Source organism: Chrysemys picta, chromosome 3, assembly GCF_011386835.1.
Source record: "Chrysemys picta bellii isolate R12L10 chromosome 3, ASM1138683v2, whole genome shotgun sequence".
NCBI classification, from domain to species: Eukaryota; Metazoa; Chordata; order Testudines; family Emydidae; genus Chrysemys; species Chrysemys picta.
In genome coordinates, this window is record NC_088793.1 from 110,486,902 (window position 1) to 110,503,133 (window position 16,232).

Genomic DNA, 16,232 nt, shown 5'->3' on the forward strand with positions numbered 1-16,232 from the left:
AAAAATCCAACTTCAGTTGCCTAACCCAACTTGGCAGGGGCTGGGATGCTGCCGAGGCAGCATACTCAGCCCCAGACTTTGTAGTATAATTGTTTTTAAATAGAATTGTTTTTCAAGGTTTGCCATAAGGCATCAGCTGTTCCTGAAAGCTAGAAAAATGAGAGATCATCAAGATTTCATTTGGAACCCAGAGAATCCCTAGAAAACAGAAGTGGGAAGATAATGTGAACAAGATTAATTATTTTGGGAAAACCAAAATGTGTTTATTAAGTGCTTGGAGTGTCTATTATGTCATTTTATAGTAAACACACCCTGCCCATTCTCTACTGTTTAAATAAGTGAATTCACTAAAAAAAACACCTATATTAGTATGATGTTAAGAGTGAAACTATAAACACAAATATTACTATTTGTTTCTGGTAGCAGCCACAATATGCTGGCACTTTACAAACTGAAAAGAGCCCAATCCCTGCTCTGGGGAGCTTTCAATACAAAGGCAGACAAACAGTGTAGAAGGTGCACAGGATATATTTTATATATATATAAATAAAAATCTACATGAAACAAACTTTTTTAAAATTACTTCTCCAGCTTATCATTGTCAGCCATCAATTTTTCCATAGGCATCTTGGCAGAGGTGTATATTCAGGAGAAACTTGAACGTAAAGAGAGTGAGGGCCATAACAAGCAAGCTCAGCAAAATAATATACCTGCAGTAGCCTTATTTTTGCCACGATGCATAGAGATTTGTGGTCTAAGCACAAATCTATAAATCTATCTAATTCTAGCTTTGATGCTGGCTGTCTCACTGGCTTGGAAGAACCATGATCTCTCTGCCTCAGTTTCTTCATCTGTAAAATGGTGATAATACCTACTTATCCTGCAGGAATATTTATGAGGATTAGTTAAGTTTATGTTTGCAATATACTTTGAAGATGTAAATAAGTATTATACATAGTATTTTTGATGTATATTTTAAGGAACATTATCAGATTAAAATCTGATTTCAAAATAGTTTTCTTACCTGTCAATGTGGAACAAATAAGCATTACATCATAATTGATTGTGAGTGTGCCTTCAGAGTTGCAGATATTCTAATAACTGTTATAAATGTTTTCCTGAGAATTGGTTCGTTTTCACCTTAAACACAGATGGTATTGAACATCTGACATGTTGATTTATATTTTGTAAACCTTGTTTAAAGAAAAGAATCCAGATCCGTTTTCAAACTGTAATTTTTACAGCAGAATACAGAGGATCACTGATATAATAGTCAACGTTTTTATTGATCCATCTTTGACACAGGAGTGTCTTTCAGTCCTTTTTTTAATTATTGGAAGGAGAAAACCTCTTGTTAAGCTCCTTTCCACACCTTATCATCAAGAACAATGACATCCAGGAATCTGAGGGTTAAAGACCTAATCATTTTTGGTGACTGAAAATGGAGGAACCACTCCGATGACTACCATAAAAGCTCAGCAGTATGTTGACAATCCACAGACTGTTTTCTACCTTTGCAGCCAGGCAGGAAGTTCAGATTGCTGAATACTCACCATGATAAAGAATAAAATTCCATACAGGTTAGTCCTGAAGGAATATTTATGCAAAAGTAGAATATACTCAGAACACCACCCATTAAACAAGCACCCAGAGATTAACAGAAGCTTTTATATTGTCATATGTCTGAACTGGACAGCAACTGGGCCTCCATGGTTACATGTCAATTAGTTCAAGACATTTTCACAATGTAAAAGAGTAGGGGGAGAAACATTTCCCAATAAGTACAGGTTAGCCTCACTGCAGCTAAATTCTATGGGGAGCTGAATGATGGTTTAACAACACAAATAAAAGGGGTTTTCACTCACCCTAGCTAAACTGGGCTCTTATGACCAAAATCAGTCACCCAAAAGCCTCACCTGCACATTTCTTGCATGTGCCCTGGGTCCTATCCTGATTATTAGCAGTCAATCATTGTAAAAGTATTGACACAACTGGTGATAAAGTTGCCCCACTTGACTAGCTTCTCTTCTCATTCAAGCTCCAGAATAACAACTTCAGACTGACACCAAAGCAAGTTTGAAACACTTATCTTTATTGCTTGTCATATACTGTGTAATCTTAGAGTGGAAGTCTGCCGGGCCTTCCTACACACCTTCATTACACAAATCATTGATAAGGTAATGAGTTATTTTGGACTTTGCCCCTTCTAGAAAAGGGCCTCATTTACTGCTCCTTTGGATGGATGAGAGATTTTGATTTCTTAAGTTCACCTTTCCTGGACTTCTGCAAAAGAAAAAAATTGTCAAAACAGACTGAGTATGTCTAATTTAGTGGTTATATATAACAAACTTCATTAGTCACATGTCCTAAATACGTCAAAACATCAAAAGTTGTTTTCAAAAGATACAGCTTGTTAGCTATATATTCTTTTTTAATTTATTTATTTTGCTTTTCTTGGTATATAATTATGGTATGTCTTCCTCCATAACATGTATGTGTAGGTGACTGAAATTTGATATGTATCCTCCCTAATGTGCGAAGCACAGCTGTATTGTCATTTGCTTCCTCTGTGCACAGAATTAAACTTTAGTAGTAGTTTATACATTTTAAAATACAAGTTGCATTAAAGGATATTATTTTTTTAAATAAGGAGCATCTTTTCCCCTTACACTAAGTCTCAAGCGCCCCATCACTGAGAAGGCACAGAATCAGATCTTTAGCAGATTAAGCAAACAACTAAGTGCCCATTCTCTCTTGTGTCAAAGATATTACAGTGAAATTCACTGAAATAGTCTAAGGCAACGGTTCTTAAACTGTGGGTCAAGACCCCATTTTAATGGTCACCAGGACTAACGTTAGACTTGCAAGGGCCTTGGGTTGAAGCCAAAGCCTGAGCCCCTCACCCGGCTCAGGCTTCAGCCCCTTCTCTCCCACCCCCGGGGTCATGTAGCAATTTTTGTTGTCAAAAGGGGGTCGCAGTGCAATGAAGTTTGAGAACCGCTGGTCTACACTACACAGTTAGGTCGACATAAGGAAGTTTATGACGACTTAATTATATCAGTGTCTACACTACAGCCTTCCTCCCACTGAAACAAGTGCACTACTACATTGACATCGTAACTCCACCCTCCCCAAGAGGCTTAAGGCTTTTGTCGGTGTAGTTAGGGTGACAGTGTCTGTGTAGACACTGCGCCCTTGCATCTGCTGTCTTGTCAATTTCACTGCAGGAGCCATGAAATTGACAAGAAACCAAGGCTCCCCTGGGATCTGGGGCAACTTTGGACCCTGCTCCTGGCAGGGAGCTGGGGTAACTTCAGACCCCGCTCCTGGCTGGGTACTGGGGCGAGAAGCGCCCCGCCCATTCCCCGGTGGTCAGAGGCCCTGGCTGATTCCACCTGCTCCTGGTGAGGAACAGGGAGAAGGGGGGAAGCCCACTGGAAGCCCATGGAAGACCAGGCTCTCAGCTCCCCACACTGCCCCTCTGAGGTCAGTGGAAGCTCTCCTGGTGAGGACACACACCACCAACACAAGGAGGGTAGTGTGGACATGCACCACCGCAGGTTTGTATTGTAGATATAACTTAAGGGAAGTGAAAGTCCCTTTAAACACTAGATTGCCTAAAGCACTAGAAAATGGTGCAGGGAATTGGCAGGAGAATAGAAAAAGTGATGTAATAGGTCTTTTCCAATTCTGCCTTTGATTATTTTAATGGAAAAGCTCACCAGCTACAAAAGGCCACCACGCTAGTTCAGATATTGAGTTCATTTTAAAAATGTTAATGAATCCTGGGCTTGAAGCAGGAATTACTGGGTGTAATTCTATGGCCTGTGTTGTGTCAGACTAGATGATCATAATCTTCCCCTGTTGCATTAAATCTCTATGAATGCACAAAGTGGAAGAAAGAATATATGGAAGAATGACAAATGGAATTGTTTTCTGGTAGTCTTAAAAATTTAGAAAAGAGGATGCTTTATCTGACTTTTTCTGTTACCAATTTAAAAGGAACAAGATTGCAAGTAACTGAAATCCTAGAAAATCCTCTGTGGATACATAATTCAACTATTCTATGTTTACAAGAAAAAAGTGGAAGCTACAATTCTAATACCTTCAAGAAGATGAGCACCAAAATCCTTCCACTTTATAAAGAAAACCCACATTTTTCAAGCAATCAGATGGTTGATAAAGGCAGAAAGGCTTTACTACTACCATACCACGTATTTTCTGGATTCCTCACACATACACGATAAAGACAGAATCCTTAAAGTTGCCTGTAAAGAAAGTGATCTGATAGGAAAAAAGCTCCTACTGTATTTCTCTGGACTCTGAACCAATCTCAGAGTTTCGCATAATATACAAGAGAAAAATACTGAGAAGCTTACCGCCTCTGAACTAAACTTTCCTTGACAAGAAAAATAAAGCTGCAAGTTTGCTCCAAAGAAAGCTGAGCCAGCTACATTGACATAATTATATATTTTTGGGGCAGACTGCTATAACCCTGTTAGATAAAATCTGAGCTACAGTGACAGTTTTATTAGAACGGGGCTCTAAATAAATACTGATTACCAAGGAAGTATGTTTCTTCTAAACTGATTTATTTGGGTCAAACACTGAGCTTAGTGATTTACTATGTTACTAGAATCCCACCTTTTATCAGTGTCTGGCGTCTTCAGCTCTTCAAGGAAGAGACACTCTCTGTAAAAACACCTAGCACATTTTGGGTGCTATCACAGCACAAATAATAATTACAAAACGATTAAACAATTCAGTCAAACTAATTGTTTGACTGAAAGCTACATTTTGATATGCCGTGGTTATAATGAGCAGTTTGACTTGTTGTGTTAAGTTAGGTAGCAAATTTTACACTATGTGCTGATTTCCTTCTGTAAAAGGTAAACTTTGTGATAAAGCTCTTAACAGGTTGATTTCTCTTGGCCTTTGTACTGGACACACACTAAATACTTTGTGGTGTACACAGGGTGATCAGACAGCAAGTGTGAAAAATCGGGATGGGGTAGGGGGTAATAGGAGCCTATATAAGAAAAAGATCCAAAAATCAGGACATCTGGTCACCCTAGGTGTACAGCAGAAGATGTTTTACCATTATACAAGTGATTGCACATCTTTCTTGACATCTTCCATTGACGGTATAATCCAGTAAATGAAATTTAACTTCTTCATTGCTGAACAGCTTGTTCACCCGTGCAAAACAAGAGTGTATGAGACACATCCCAATAAAGGGATTATAGAGTGCTGATGCCCACCCCAAATCCTGTACTTCTTCCCTCTCCTTCCCTATTACTAGGCACATAGGTCAGCTCTACACTACAGTGGCATAGCTATGCCTCTACAGCGCTGTAGTGCAGATGCCTCCTGTATGGCGGGAAGGGGGTTTTCCGTCACTGTAATTAATCCATAGGTGATTGGAAGACTTCTTCCAGCAGCGACCGAGCCATCTCAACACCCTTAGTGCGTGACACTGCGTGACACTGCTCGCAGCCTGGAGCGAAACAGTGAGGTCAAACTAGTCTTTAGTTGCAATTAGGCCTTAGGTTAGAAATCGGGATTGCCGCTGGGCGCTCGCCCCCCGCCGGAGCTGCTCACCCCAGGCTGAGCGGGGGATCGTGCAGCAGCGGGGGAGGTGGATCTGAGTGCAGGCGGAGGGGGAGCAGCGGGAGGACGCCCCACAGCCCGGTGTAGGTGTGAGACTCCAAGCTCCCTAGAGCCGAAACGCAACGGGAGCTACACGGCGGCGGGTAGCGCCCCCTCCCGCAAAGCGGCTGCTCTCAGCGCGGCCCGGGCTGGCTGACCCCATCCCCGCCCCCATGGGCCAAGCAACAGCAGCCGCCGCCGCCCGGGGCAGGGGCCAGCAGAGAGCGCGGGGGGCAGGGCAGGGGAGGGGATCCCCCGCGCCCCGCCGCTACCTTCCCAGACGGTGTCCGCGCCCCGGCGCTGCAGGAACTTGTACCAGAAGGTGCCCGCGGCCTCCTCGTCCGGCAGCGCCGCCTCCGCCAGCCACAGCGCGGGCTCCTGGGCGGGGAGCGGGGCCGCCGGGCGCGCGGGCCTCATGGGCAGCGCGCGCTGCGGGTCCCAGTGGCCCAGCTCCGGCCGCGAGCCGGCCACCATGAGCGCCTCGGCCAGCCCGGCCGGCAGCACCACCCCGAAGCGGAACAACATGGCAGCGGCCGGGCCGCTCCTAGCCGCGGGGAAGGTGAATAAGTCCCCGAGTGATTTAGCACCTCCCGGCCGCCAGGGGGACCACACAGCCCCAACGTACTTCCGGGTTATGTCATCATCACGTAAACGCGTGGCACGCTGGCAAACGGGTGCGAGGCACGAAAGGGGCGGGGAGATAGCACGTGACTCGTAGAACCACGGGGCGCCGCGCCGCGCCTTATGCGCATGCTGGGAATGTGGCTGTGAGAGGGCGGAGGGCGGCGGAGAAGGAACCCCTGGGCGGCGGTGGCGGCGGGGCAGGCTGCTGAGCGGTGCGGAGCCCTGTGCGCTGTCACCGCGGGGAGCGGCGCTGGGCACGCGGGTCAGGCGCTGTCGGAGCGCAGTTTAGCTCTGTGAAATTGTGGCTGCTGCCAGCCCTGTCTGCAACACATCCTGAGCTGCAGCCTTCTCTGTGGCGGTGGGTGATTGCAACCGGCACCCACCCCCCGGGGAGGGCGAACACCTACCTCACTCTGGGAGAGTTCAGCCCCAGCACTCACTACAGTGGAGAAGTTATCAACAGACTGGGGCCGCAACAGGCACAACACAGTTCAGCTCTGCTCATAACGATCACCTTTACTAGCAAACCGGTAAAGGACAGAGAGACCAATACAGAGCGTCTAGTATTTGCATTACTTGCATGCTATCTTCTGGAAAAATCCTCTGTTAGTCATCATCCACACCATTGTTGTGATCCTGCCAAATCCCCCTCAAGGCACGCAGGTTGGGATACAGCTTTTGTAATGTGTTAGGTTCATATATATCGGGGTCGGCAACATTCGGCACGCGGCTCGCCAGGGTAAGCACCCTGGCAGGCCGGGCCAGTTTATTTACCTGCTGACGCGGCAGGTTTGGCCGATCGCGGCCCCCACTGGCCGCGGTTCGCCGTCCCAGGCCAATGGTGGCGGCGAGAAGCGGCGCGGGCGAGCGATGTGCTGGCCGCGGCTTCCCACCACTAGGGTGACCAGACGTCCCGATTTTATCGGGACTGTCCCGATATTTCCTTGTTTGTCCCGCGTCCCGACCGACGTGCGGTCGGGACACTGGACAAACAAGGAAATGCGCCGGAGCCTGGAGCCCGGAAGTGCTCGCGCCCCCCCCCCGCCCCGACCCCGCCCCCTCCTCCCCCGATTGGCTCCCTCCCTGAATCCCCGCCTCTTCCCCGGGCTCACCATTCCTCCCCCCCTCCGCAAGCTCTGGAAGGAGGCCCGGGAGACTCAGGGGAAGCGAGACTCAGAGGAAGCGCGGGGCCGGGGTGAGTGAGAGTCCGGCCTGGCCCCGAGCAGGCAGGACTCAGTTGGGTGGTAGGGAGAGGAGGGGGGCGGCGGCTGTTCTACCCCCCGGGCAGCGGGACTCGAGAGCAGCCGCTGCTGCAGCTCCCACTGCCACAGGGGAGGAAGCGGCCATGGCGCTCAGCGGCTGCGGCTCTGGCGCCCCCGAACCCTCCGGGCCTGCTGCAGGGACCCAGCAGCGCGCACGCTGCGCCCAGCCCCTGGCCAGTCGCGTCTGGGCTGCTGCCCAGCTGGTGCTATCGCGCGGCGGCCCCGGGGTGGAGGCATCGGCAGCCCAGCCCCGTTCGTTCCCCTGCGGGACCCGAGCGGGATGGGGGGGCTGGGGCCTGCTGCCCCCACTCCGGGGCCGCCGCGAGATAGCACCAGCTGGGCAGCAGCCCAGACGCGACTGGCCAGGGGCTGGGCTGGGCGCAGTGTGTGCGCTACTGGGTCCCCGCAGCTGGCCCCGGCTCGGGGGGGTCAGGGGCGCCAGAGCCGCAGCCGCCAAGCGCCATGGCCACTTCCTTCCCCTGCAGCAGTAGGAGCTGCAGCAGCGGCTGCTCCCGAGTCCCGCTGCCTGGGGGTGAGAACAGCCACCGCCTGGCACCGCGGGCCGCCCCCCTCCTCTCCCTACCACCCAACTGAGTCCTGCCTGCTCGGGGCCAGGCCGGACTCTTACTCACCCCGGCCCTGCGCTTCCCCTGAGTCTCGCTTCCCCTGAGTCTCCCGGGCCTCCCTCCAGCGCTTGCGGAGGAAGGTGTTTTTTTTTTTTTTTGGCCCCGCCCCCCGCCACACACCCCCCGCGTCCCAATATTTGACTTGGGTGATCTGGTCACCCTACCCACCACCCCCATTGGCCTGGGACGGTGAACCGTGGCCAGTGGGGGCCGCGATCGGCCGAACCTGCCGCGTCAGCAGGTAAATAAACTGGCCCGGCCCGCCAGGATGGTTACCCTGGCGAGCCGCGTGCCAAACGTTGCCGACCCCTGATATATATTTAAGGAGGTTTTAACCGCTTTTCCTTACTTGAACCTCCACACCCCACTACTTTGGGGTTCCCCATTTTCTGTAGGTCAACTTGTGAGTTTCCCCTTATTAACATTTACGTCATCTTATCATCATAGTAACAGGAAGTTTACCTTAAGGAAGTCTCTAACATTTCACCCTAGCTACGAACAGTCATCTTTTGTAGACACAATTATCCAAACAGAGTTATTTTCAAAATATCAGTATATCACAAACAGGCACAAGCTTAGCAAGTTTATTATTAACTTACTTATGCTAATTTAACTTTTTAATATAGCTAACTCATACTAAGGTCTAATTTGGCTAAGCTAAGTATTTTACAAGCCTGAGGCTTATGCATAAATTAACTTATATTTTATCCCTATATCTTCAATTTACCTGATATCTTTTATCCTTGGCTACCGATCACATACACAGCTAAAGGGTTTCAACAAAGGTTTGAGCAAGGTCAAAGTTGAATTCCAGCAGGTGGGCAAGGACCATTGGAAGAGAGACAGTACACTTTATATATATATCTATCCTATACCTAAAACACACTCTTTTTTAGGAGAAATGCAAATGTATTTGTCTAATTTATATGTTTGATTTTAGATGCATAAATTAATTGGACAGCATTACCCAGAATCAAAGAAAGATTCTTTGCTGAAAATTTCAACCACCATTATTTCTTTTTTTAAAGAAACACCACAAAGTGAACTCAGGGATTTAAAATATGATGTTAAAATGCTTATGCTAATAATGGGAAATTGAAGCTAATGAACTGCCTAAACCAATAAATGAGGCACAGACCCAACTCCTGTAATTAAAATCTAACTGCATGACTTAACTGTTTCAGATCTCTGTTTGCTCTAATCTAATGATATCACAATAACAGAGAAAAGAAGTGGAGAATTTAGCTTTTATATGCGATGTCTGGGGGAAGACTATTAAGCAAATTAAGAAGCTGGTTATCACATAAAACTCTGTTGATAAAGAGAACAACAGTGTTTTGGAGCTGTTGCATAGATAGCAGAAATAATAACTCCAGAGGTTACTGTAACTGTTTGCTGCTGGTTTATGATGTAAGGGTGTATTTTGTGCAGGATAGATTATAAAAATTATGGCAAGAATATCCATTTAGTAAATGCACTTAATCTTGAGATTAGATTAGATAGGGCTAAACACAAGGGATTGCTTATTAATATTATTTAAAAGGAAGCATAGGGTAGTATGAATATGCAGTAACATGTTTATAGAGTAAATAATTTGCTACTGTTGTGAGTATGTATTTGATTTTCCAGAAGTCTGTATCTGTAATGAAATGCCAAATTTAACATAGACATTGCAAGACTGTTAAAATCACTATGAAAATATTCCAGCCAATTTGAATTTTTATGTACGGAGCATGTAAGTCATAGCAAGAGCTGATAATAAAACCTTCCCCTTAAGAGTCTATCTCAAGACTTAAATCAAATACTAACGGCTTTAATCAAACTGAATTATTTTTACATTATATTGACCTAGCTGACATCATGGCAAAGGCCGTCTGAGCTCATTGGGCTCAGCTGTGCAAAGCTTATGTGATGTTACTGGCTGTTTTTGAAGATGTAAGAAATTATTGAATAAATTATACTGTGTCTGCATGTGCTATTTTATAAAGGATTATAGTACTATAAAGACATTTGCTACCTTGTTTTGAAGGCTTTAATCATAAGACTAGCATTTACCACAGTTGCAGGAACACAATGAGATGTCTTGGAGGTGCTAATACTCCCTTTTCTTTTTAGCATCTAAGCTGTTTCTCTTTGTTTCCGTGACTTGATACGAAAAGATGTGATTCGTTTTGAAAACCAAATCTAGTCTAGAGATGAAATGAACTGTGGCAGCAATAACTTTGCTCATCTAATTTAAAACAGTTACACTGTTACCATATAGAAACACACCGTGGTATTTTTGGTAAAACATGAATTGCTAAAAATCTTTCCCTTGGGCAATATCATTTATAATTTGTATAAAATAACATTCACCTTTTTAACGTTGCCTTTATGACCTTTTTCACACAATCACACCAGTTTGTAGTTCTCTTACTTATACTTTCTTGATATTTGTTTTTACTCGTGATTTTATGAAAAGGTAGTAATTAATGCTATATGGACCTGATCAAAGCCAATTGAAATCAATGGAAGGATGCCCCCATTGGACTTCAATGGGTATTGGAGGATGACCACCAAAAAAAAAAAAGTAATTACTTATTCATAATGCAGCATATTGAAATACACTGTTCAGTATTTAGTAAAGCTGGAGATGGTCAAAAAATCTGAAAGATTTTAATAATGCCAGGGCTGAGTGTATTCTTAGTACTTGAACTGAGATACCACAGGGGGTCCACAAAAGTCTACCTCAGTTGGGGTTGGGATGGAGGCCAGAGTCATAACTCTTATCCCCGCCTACCTTGGCCAACATAGCTGACCCCATGCAGGAATGAGAAGAGTTGTATGTTAATTGCAAAAGCAGCCTTGAGTCTAGGAGATCTTTCCAGTCAAGTATTTCCCTACAAGTGTCACTACAGTAATGGGCAAAAAAGGTGGGAGTGATACATTATAAAGATTCCCAATATAGAAAGAAGTTATAAACACCATAGACTATTAAAAATGTCTGTAAAGGCAATACTGTCTAGTGGATTAAGTAGGGACAGTGTGAGGACTCAGAACTCTGGGGTTTTACTCTTGACTCTGCTACGTGTGAACTTTGGCAAAATTTTACTTCTTACAGAAGTCACAGCCCAGAAGGAGAGGGTCTATGGGGGCTTTAAGCCACTTTTGCATCATCCCATCCTGGACTGCTTTGGGTGTTGGGCATGCCCTCTGCTGTAACTTAAAAGCCCAGAGGGCCTGTATAAGCTATGAAGGCTTTCCCAGATACCCTGTGGGCTACAGAACTGCCCAGAATCAGTGCAGCACTGCATGATGCAAACTCTTTCCCCAAGATGTCCTCCTGCAACATCCCAATCAGGGATTGCAAAGACATCCTCATGGCTTTCTTTTGCAGTGCTTGCACTGAGGCAATTCTTCCTTGGCCGAATACAGGACTTTTGGGGCCCCTTACACCACTCTGACCCTTTAACATCATATGAAGGGGCTGCAGTGGAGGTGAGGATCTCACTCGCAGGGTTTATATGTAACACTTATCTATCTCAGAAGGGTGTTGAGCTGGGTGGATAAAAATCAATGATTTTTTTTTAATCAGATTTTTTTTATTTAAATCAGATTTTTTTTTATAAAATGCTTTTTGCGGAAAAAACCCATCTAAAGATAGTTTTAATTAAGATACATTATAGCTCAAAGATATCTCATCATGGAATAGGGATTATAGATTCTAATTCTATAGCATGAGACAATATATTCATGTAATGTTTAAGAAAAGTTTTGTAAATGAGTTCCAGTAGTTCATGGATTAGGGACCCAATGTTATGGGGTTCCAGGGGCTTTTGTATAGATTATTTAGGTTAATCTTTCTATCTACCCAATGGGACCCAGTGCTCAGTCTAGAAGATACCATCAGAGATGCTTAGATTTGCAGTTCTCAAACTGTGGATTTGTGTCTCCAGAGATAACAAACTTGTTAACAGCAAAAATGTTTTTAAATAAATAAATAAATAATATATAGAAGTGAGAAATAACAGACCTCAACCCTATTGTCCTTCTGCAAATTTGTGTACACAGAGTCAATCCCTTACCTCTCTCTAAAAGTGCAAAGTTTCAAAAAGTTCAGTGAATAGAAGATTGTAGGGGGGCAGAATAGATCTGGACAAGGAGAAGAAGTCTGGAGCTAAATGGGAGAAAGGAGGGACAGGCAGTAGAAACAAAAGTGAAATTATTTGAGCAGCATATTCCACAAGTCTTGAGGTCTTTCTGAATGTAGCCTTCATTGATTTGAGATCTATCATACCATTCTCTCACTAAAAGGGAAAACCTATAATGGCACCAGGCCATAAAAGAGACCCAGTTTGGGAATATTTTAATGACATTCCTGTACCTGTGGGTAAGACAGGCATGCATGCAAAATGTGCAACAAAGAAATGCAAGGGCTGGTTGCCCAAATGAAACAATGTCATGAGAAGTGTTCCTTCTCAGGAGGAAGCTGCGTTGAAGATGATGAAAGGAATATATCTGAACATGCAGAATCTTCGGGTTGCTAAACTTTTTTATTTCATACTTCTTTCTTAGGGTATGTCTTCACTACCAGCCAGATTGGCAGGCAGCGATCGATCCAGCAGGGATTGATTTATCGCGTCTAGTCTAGATGCGATAAATCGATCCCCGAGCGCTCTCCCGTCGACTCCTGTACTCCAGCTTGGCGAGAGGTGCAGGCAGAGTCGACGGGGAGTGGCATCAGTTGACTCACCGCGGTGAAGACACTGCGGTAAGTAGATCTAAGTACGTCGACTTCAGCTACGTTATTCATGTAACTGAAGTTGTGTAACTTAGATTGATCCCCCCTTCCTGCTCCCCAGTGTAGACCAGGCCTTAAGGACTGCCTGTCTTCCTTCTGGACTATTCTTGAATTCTCATGTTTGAGCAAAAAATTTAGTTGTTACTCTATGGTACTATCATTTTAGATGCAGTTGTGATAAAAAATAAATAGCTGAAATAGGCAGATCTTCCTTTTAAATTTCACCTTTAAAGTAGTACTAAGTGTCAGTGAATATAATGAGTAATACTAAATTATTAGTATGGTAATAATAAATAACTGCATTAACTTATTTTGTTTAGGAGAATCCATCCTCAACATACAGGATTCTGAAGACTATCCACCTTCAAGATCACCATCATTTTCTATAGTTTCAGAGTTATCTGCCAATGATAGTGTTTCAGTCAAATTGTGTATGTCACATAGCCACAGTATATCACCTGTAGCAAAAAATAAATAAAAAAAATCTCCATCATCTAGAAACAACCATAGATAGGTTTGTGATAAGAACCAGCAGATTACAAAAAGAGGTAATTGATGAAAAAATTGCCCAGTTTGTTTATGCAACAAACTCTCCTTACGTATGATTGAGGAACCATACTTCATTAACATGGTTTAGTCATTAAGACCAGGATACAGTCCACCCAACAGAGCAGATGTTGCAGGCAGATTGCTGGATAAAGTCTATGAAAGAGAAATTGAGCAGTGCGCAAAAAGTCTAGAGGATAAAATTGTTAACCTGAGTCTCGATGGGTGGAACAATGTCCACAATGATGCTGTTGTATGTGCTTGTGTGACAACAGAAGAAGGGAATGTCTTCCTTACAGAAACAATTGATACATCAAGAAATGCACACACAGCAGAATACTTACAAGAAGTAGCAGTAAAAGCTATAACAAACTGTGAAAAAAAATTCAAATGTCTAGTACGCAGCTTGGTCACAGACAATGCTGCAAATGTATCCAAGATGAGAAGAAATTATTGTGAAGAGAGTCCCAAGCTAATAACATAAGGTTGTAGTGCTCATTTGATGCACCTCCTAGCCAAAGACTTCAGTGTTCCAGAAATAAAGGCTAATATTGTTGAAATTGCAAAATACTTCCGGAACCACCACCCTGCAGCAGCTACTCTGAAAAAAAGTGGGAGGAACCAAGCTAACTCTCCCACAAGCCTGCGATGGAACTCAGTAGTGGACTGACAAGAGTTAAATTACAAGCATTAAAAAAACGAATGGGACAAGCATGATCTCCAGCTCATTTTCTTGCAAATATTCTCAATACTCAGTACTGCTGAAGAAGACGAGTTGGCTATGACATGGACATCCAGCAATCATCCCTCCATAATGCCAACTATAATAAACTTCAGAGCTAAGGGTGAACCATTCAAGAAATATGTTTGCTGATGATGTTTTAAAGAAAGTCACACCCGTGAACTGGTGGAAGTCACGTAAGCACTTGGATTCAGAGACTATTGAAGTGATAATCTCACTTTTAACAGCAGTAGCTTCTTCTGCCAGTGTAGAAAGAATATTTATTCCTATGGACTAATTCATTCCAAATTGAGAAATTGTTTGGGACCTGAAAAAGCAGGAAAGCTTGTTTTTCTTTTCCGGATTATGAACAAACAGGAAAATGAAGGTGAAGAAAACTGAGTTAGCTGCAGAAGCCAATATTTTAAGTTTCTTGTGTTGACCTGGCTGACATAGTTGATTTAATTTTTGGGTTTTTTTTAAAAAATATTTCATTTAACTATTTGAGTTAAAAACAGTTTTAACAAAAACAAATCTGATTTTAAAAATCTTGAATGTTTAACTAAATTCAAAAATTCATATACTTGTTTTGTTAAATTATTATATGTTTGCTATTGAAGAAAAAAATCCAGAATACATAACGTTGTTGTTTTAGTTAAATAAAACAATTTAAATGTCTGTCTGGTGATGGTCTCCTCCTAATACAGCATGGGAAGAAAATCCTCCAAATATTAATGATTTACCTGTTGAATTGGAGATAGTTCACCTTCCAATGACTTCATAAATATCTGCTTCAATTACCTTTGGTAAATGAAATAACCAAACAGTTATTCATTTTCTGATATAGCTGTAAAACTAATCTGAAAAGTTTTCAAAATAAATCACAAAAAAATGTATAGTGTGTACCATCTAAAAATGAAACCTACATCTATCTTTGAGTTGTGAAGACTATGTATTAAGGTTATAGCAACCAAGAAGAATGCACTTTTATTTAGAAATCCATAACTGACTAGTGATTTAAATCAAATCCACCCTGGTGTTGAGACTTAATTAGTGTTTGCAAAGTACTTTGAGATCCTCAGGTGAAAGGTGCTGCAGAACAATAAGTGCAAATTATTATTACAAAGTCAATCTAATTATAACAATTGGGGTCTTAAATTAACCTATTACCACCCCTGGAATGTCAAGCTTCCCATTAAATATGAATCTTAGAAGAAAAAAAGATTCAGTTGTTTGAAATGAGGCACAAAACAAAAGAACAACATATTTGGCTGTATGTGACATCAAAACACTATTCCATTAGTTAGAGGAGGGAGTGGGTGACCCAAAGTTCATGTGACACACACCGTATGAGTGTTTACAAAGAAAAAATGTTTCCTTTGTAGAAACAAACCTAATATAAACCTTTCATTTTTCAAAAGCAAACACTCACAAACCATAGTAACAGACCCACAATGGTACCCAATTAATGTAGTATCTGTAACAGTGCATAGTTGCAGTGTCCTTAGGAATGAATGCACTTTAGCAACTTCTACCAGTTGGCAGAAAATTCCTATATTTTACCTTCCTGTCACTTGCTTTAAGAAAGAGTTACTGCTTAGTTTTCACTATTATGTGGGGTTCTCTGTTGTAAATGCATTATGCATGACTAACAACACTTCAAGAAGTCCAAACAGCAGAGGGCAAAACATTAGGCACTGAATCATCTGGAAGATCTGAGTTTCACTTAAGTAATATTAATTGTGCTTCATTTGCCTTCTTTAGAATAATGGTGGCCGCAATTTTTTGTCTTGAATTCAGGAACAAACCAAAATCCCCACTGTTGTATAAAAGGGGAGGAGGGGCATGGGAGTGCCATGGTCAGTTTCCAAGCAACCATGGGAAACAGAGTGAAATTAGAAAAAGAAGATTTTCACTATGCTCTCCAGCACCCGATGTTATGCTTTTAGCATAGCTACAGCTCAATAGTTTTATTGGAAGTTATAATGGTATCAGAAAAATGAAAGGGATTATGTATAGAATGG

The 16,232-nt window shown here is 43.2% G+C and overlaps 1 protein-coding gene and 1 long non-coding RNA gene across 7 annotated transcripts in view; one reads left to right on the forward strand and one right to left on the reverse strand.

Moving 5' to 3' along the window:
- Positions 1-6,253, reverse strand: part of EPM2A (EPM2A glucan phosphatase, laforin) — a 47,440-nt gene extending 41,187 nt beyond the window's left edge. The window contains exons 1-2 of one of the 6 annotated variants that reach the window (XM_042848219.2): positions 5,966-6,104; positions 1,025-2,283 (exon numbers count right to left, since the gene is read on the reverse strand). In XM_042848219.2, coding sequence (XP_042704153.1) covers positions 1,025-1,049 — 25 coding nt within the window. In that variant the 5' untranslated portion in view covers positions 1,050-2,283; positions 5,966-6,104. Of the gene's footprint in view, positions 1-1,024; positions 5,846-5,921 lie in introns of those variants that run through there. The other 5 variants (XM_042848218.2, XM_042848220.2, XM_005280413.5 and 2 more) reach the window with 5 other exon arrangements.
- On the forward strand, positions 6,105-14,886 carry LOC135982378 (uncharacterized). The gene is made up of 3 exons (XR_010599715.1): positions 6,105-6,208; positions 12,716-12,911; positions 13,262-14,886. It is a non-coding gene; the product is annotated as an uncharacterized LOC135982378 (long non-coding RNA).
- The last annotated feature ends 1,346 nt before the right edge of the window (positions 14,887-16,232 follow it).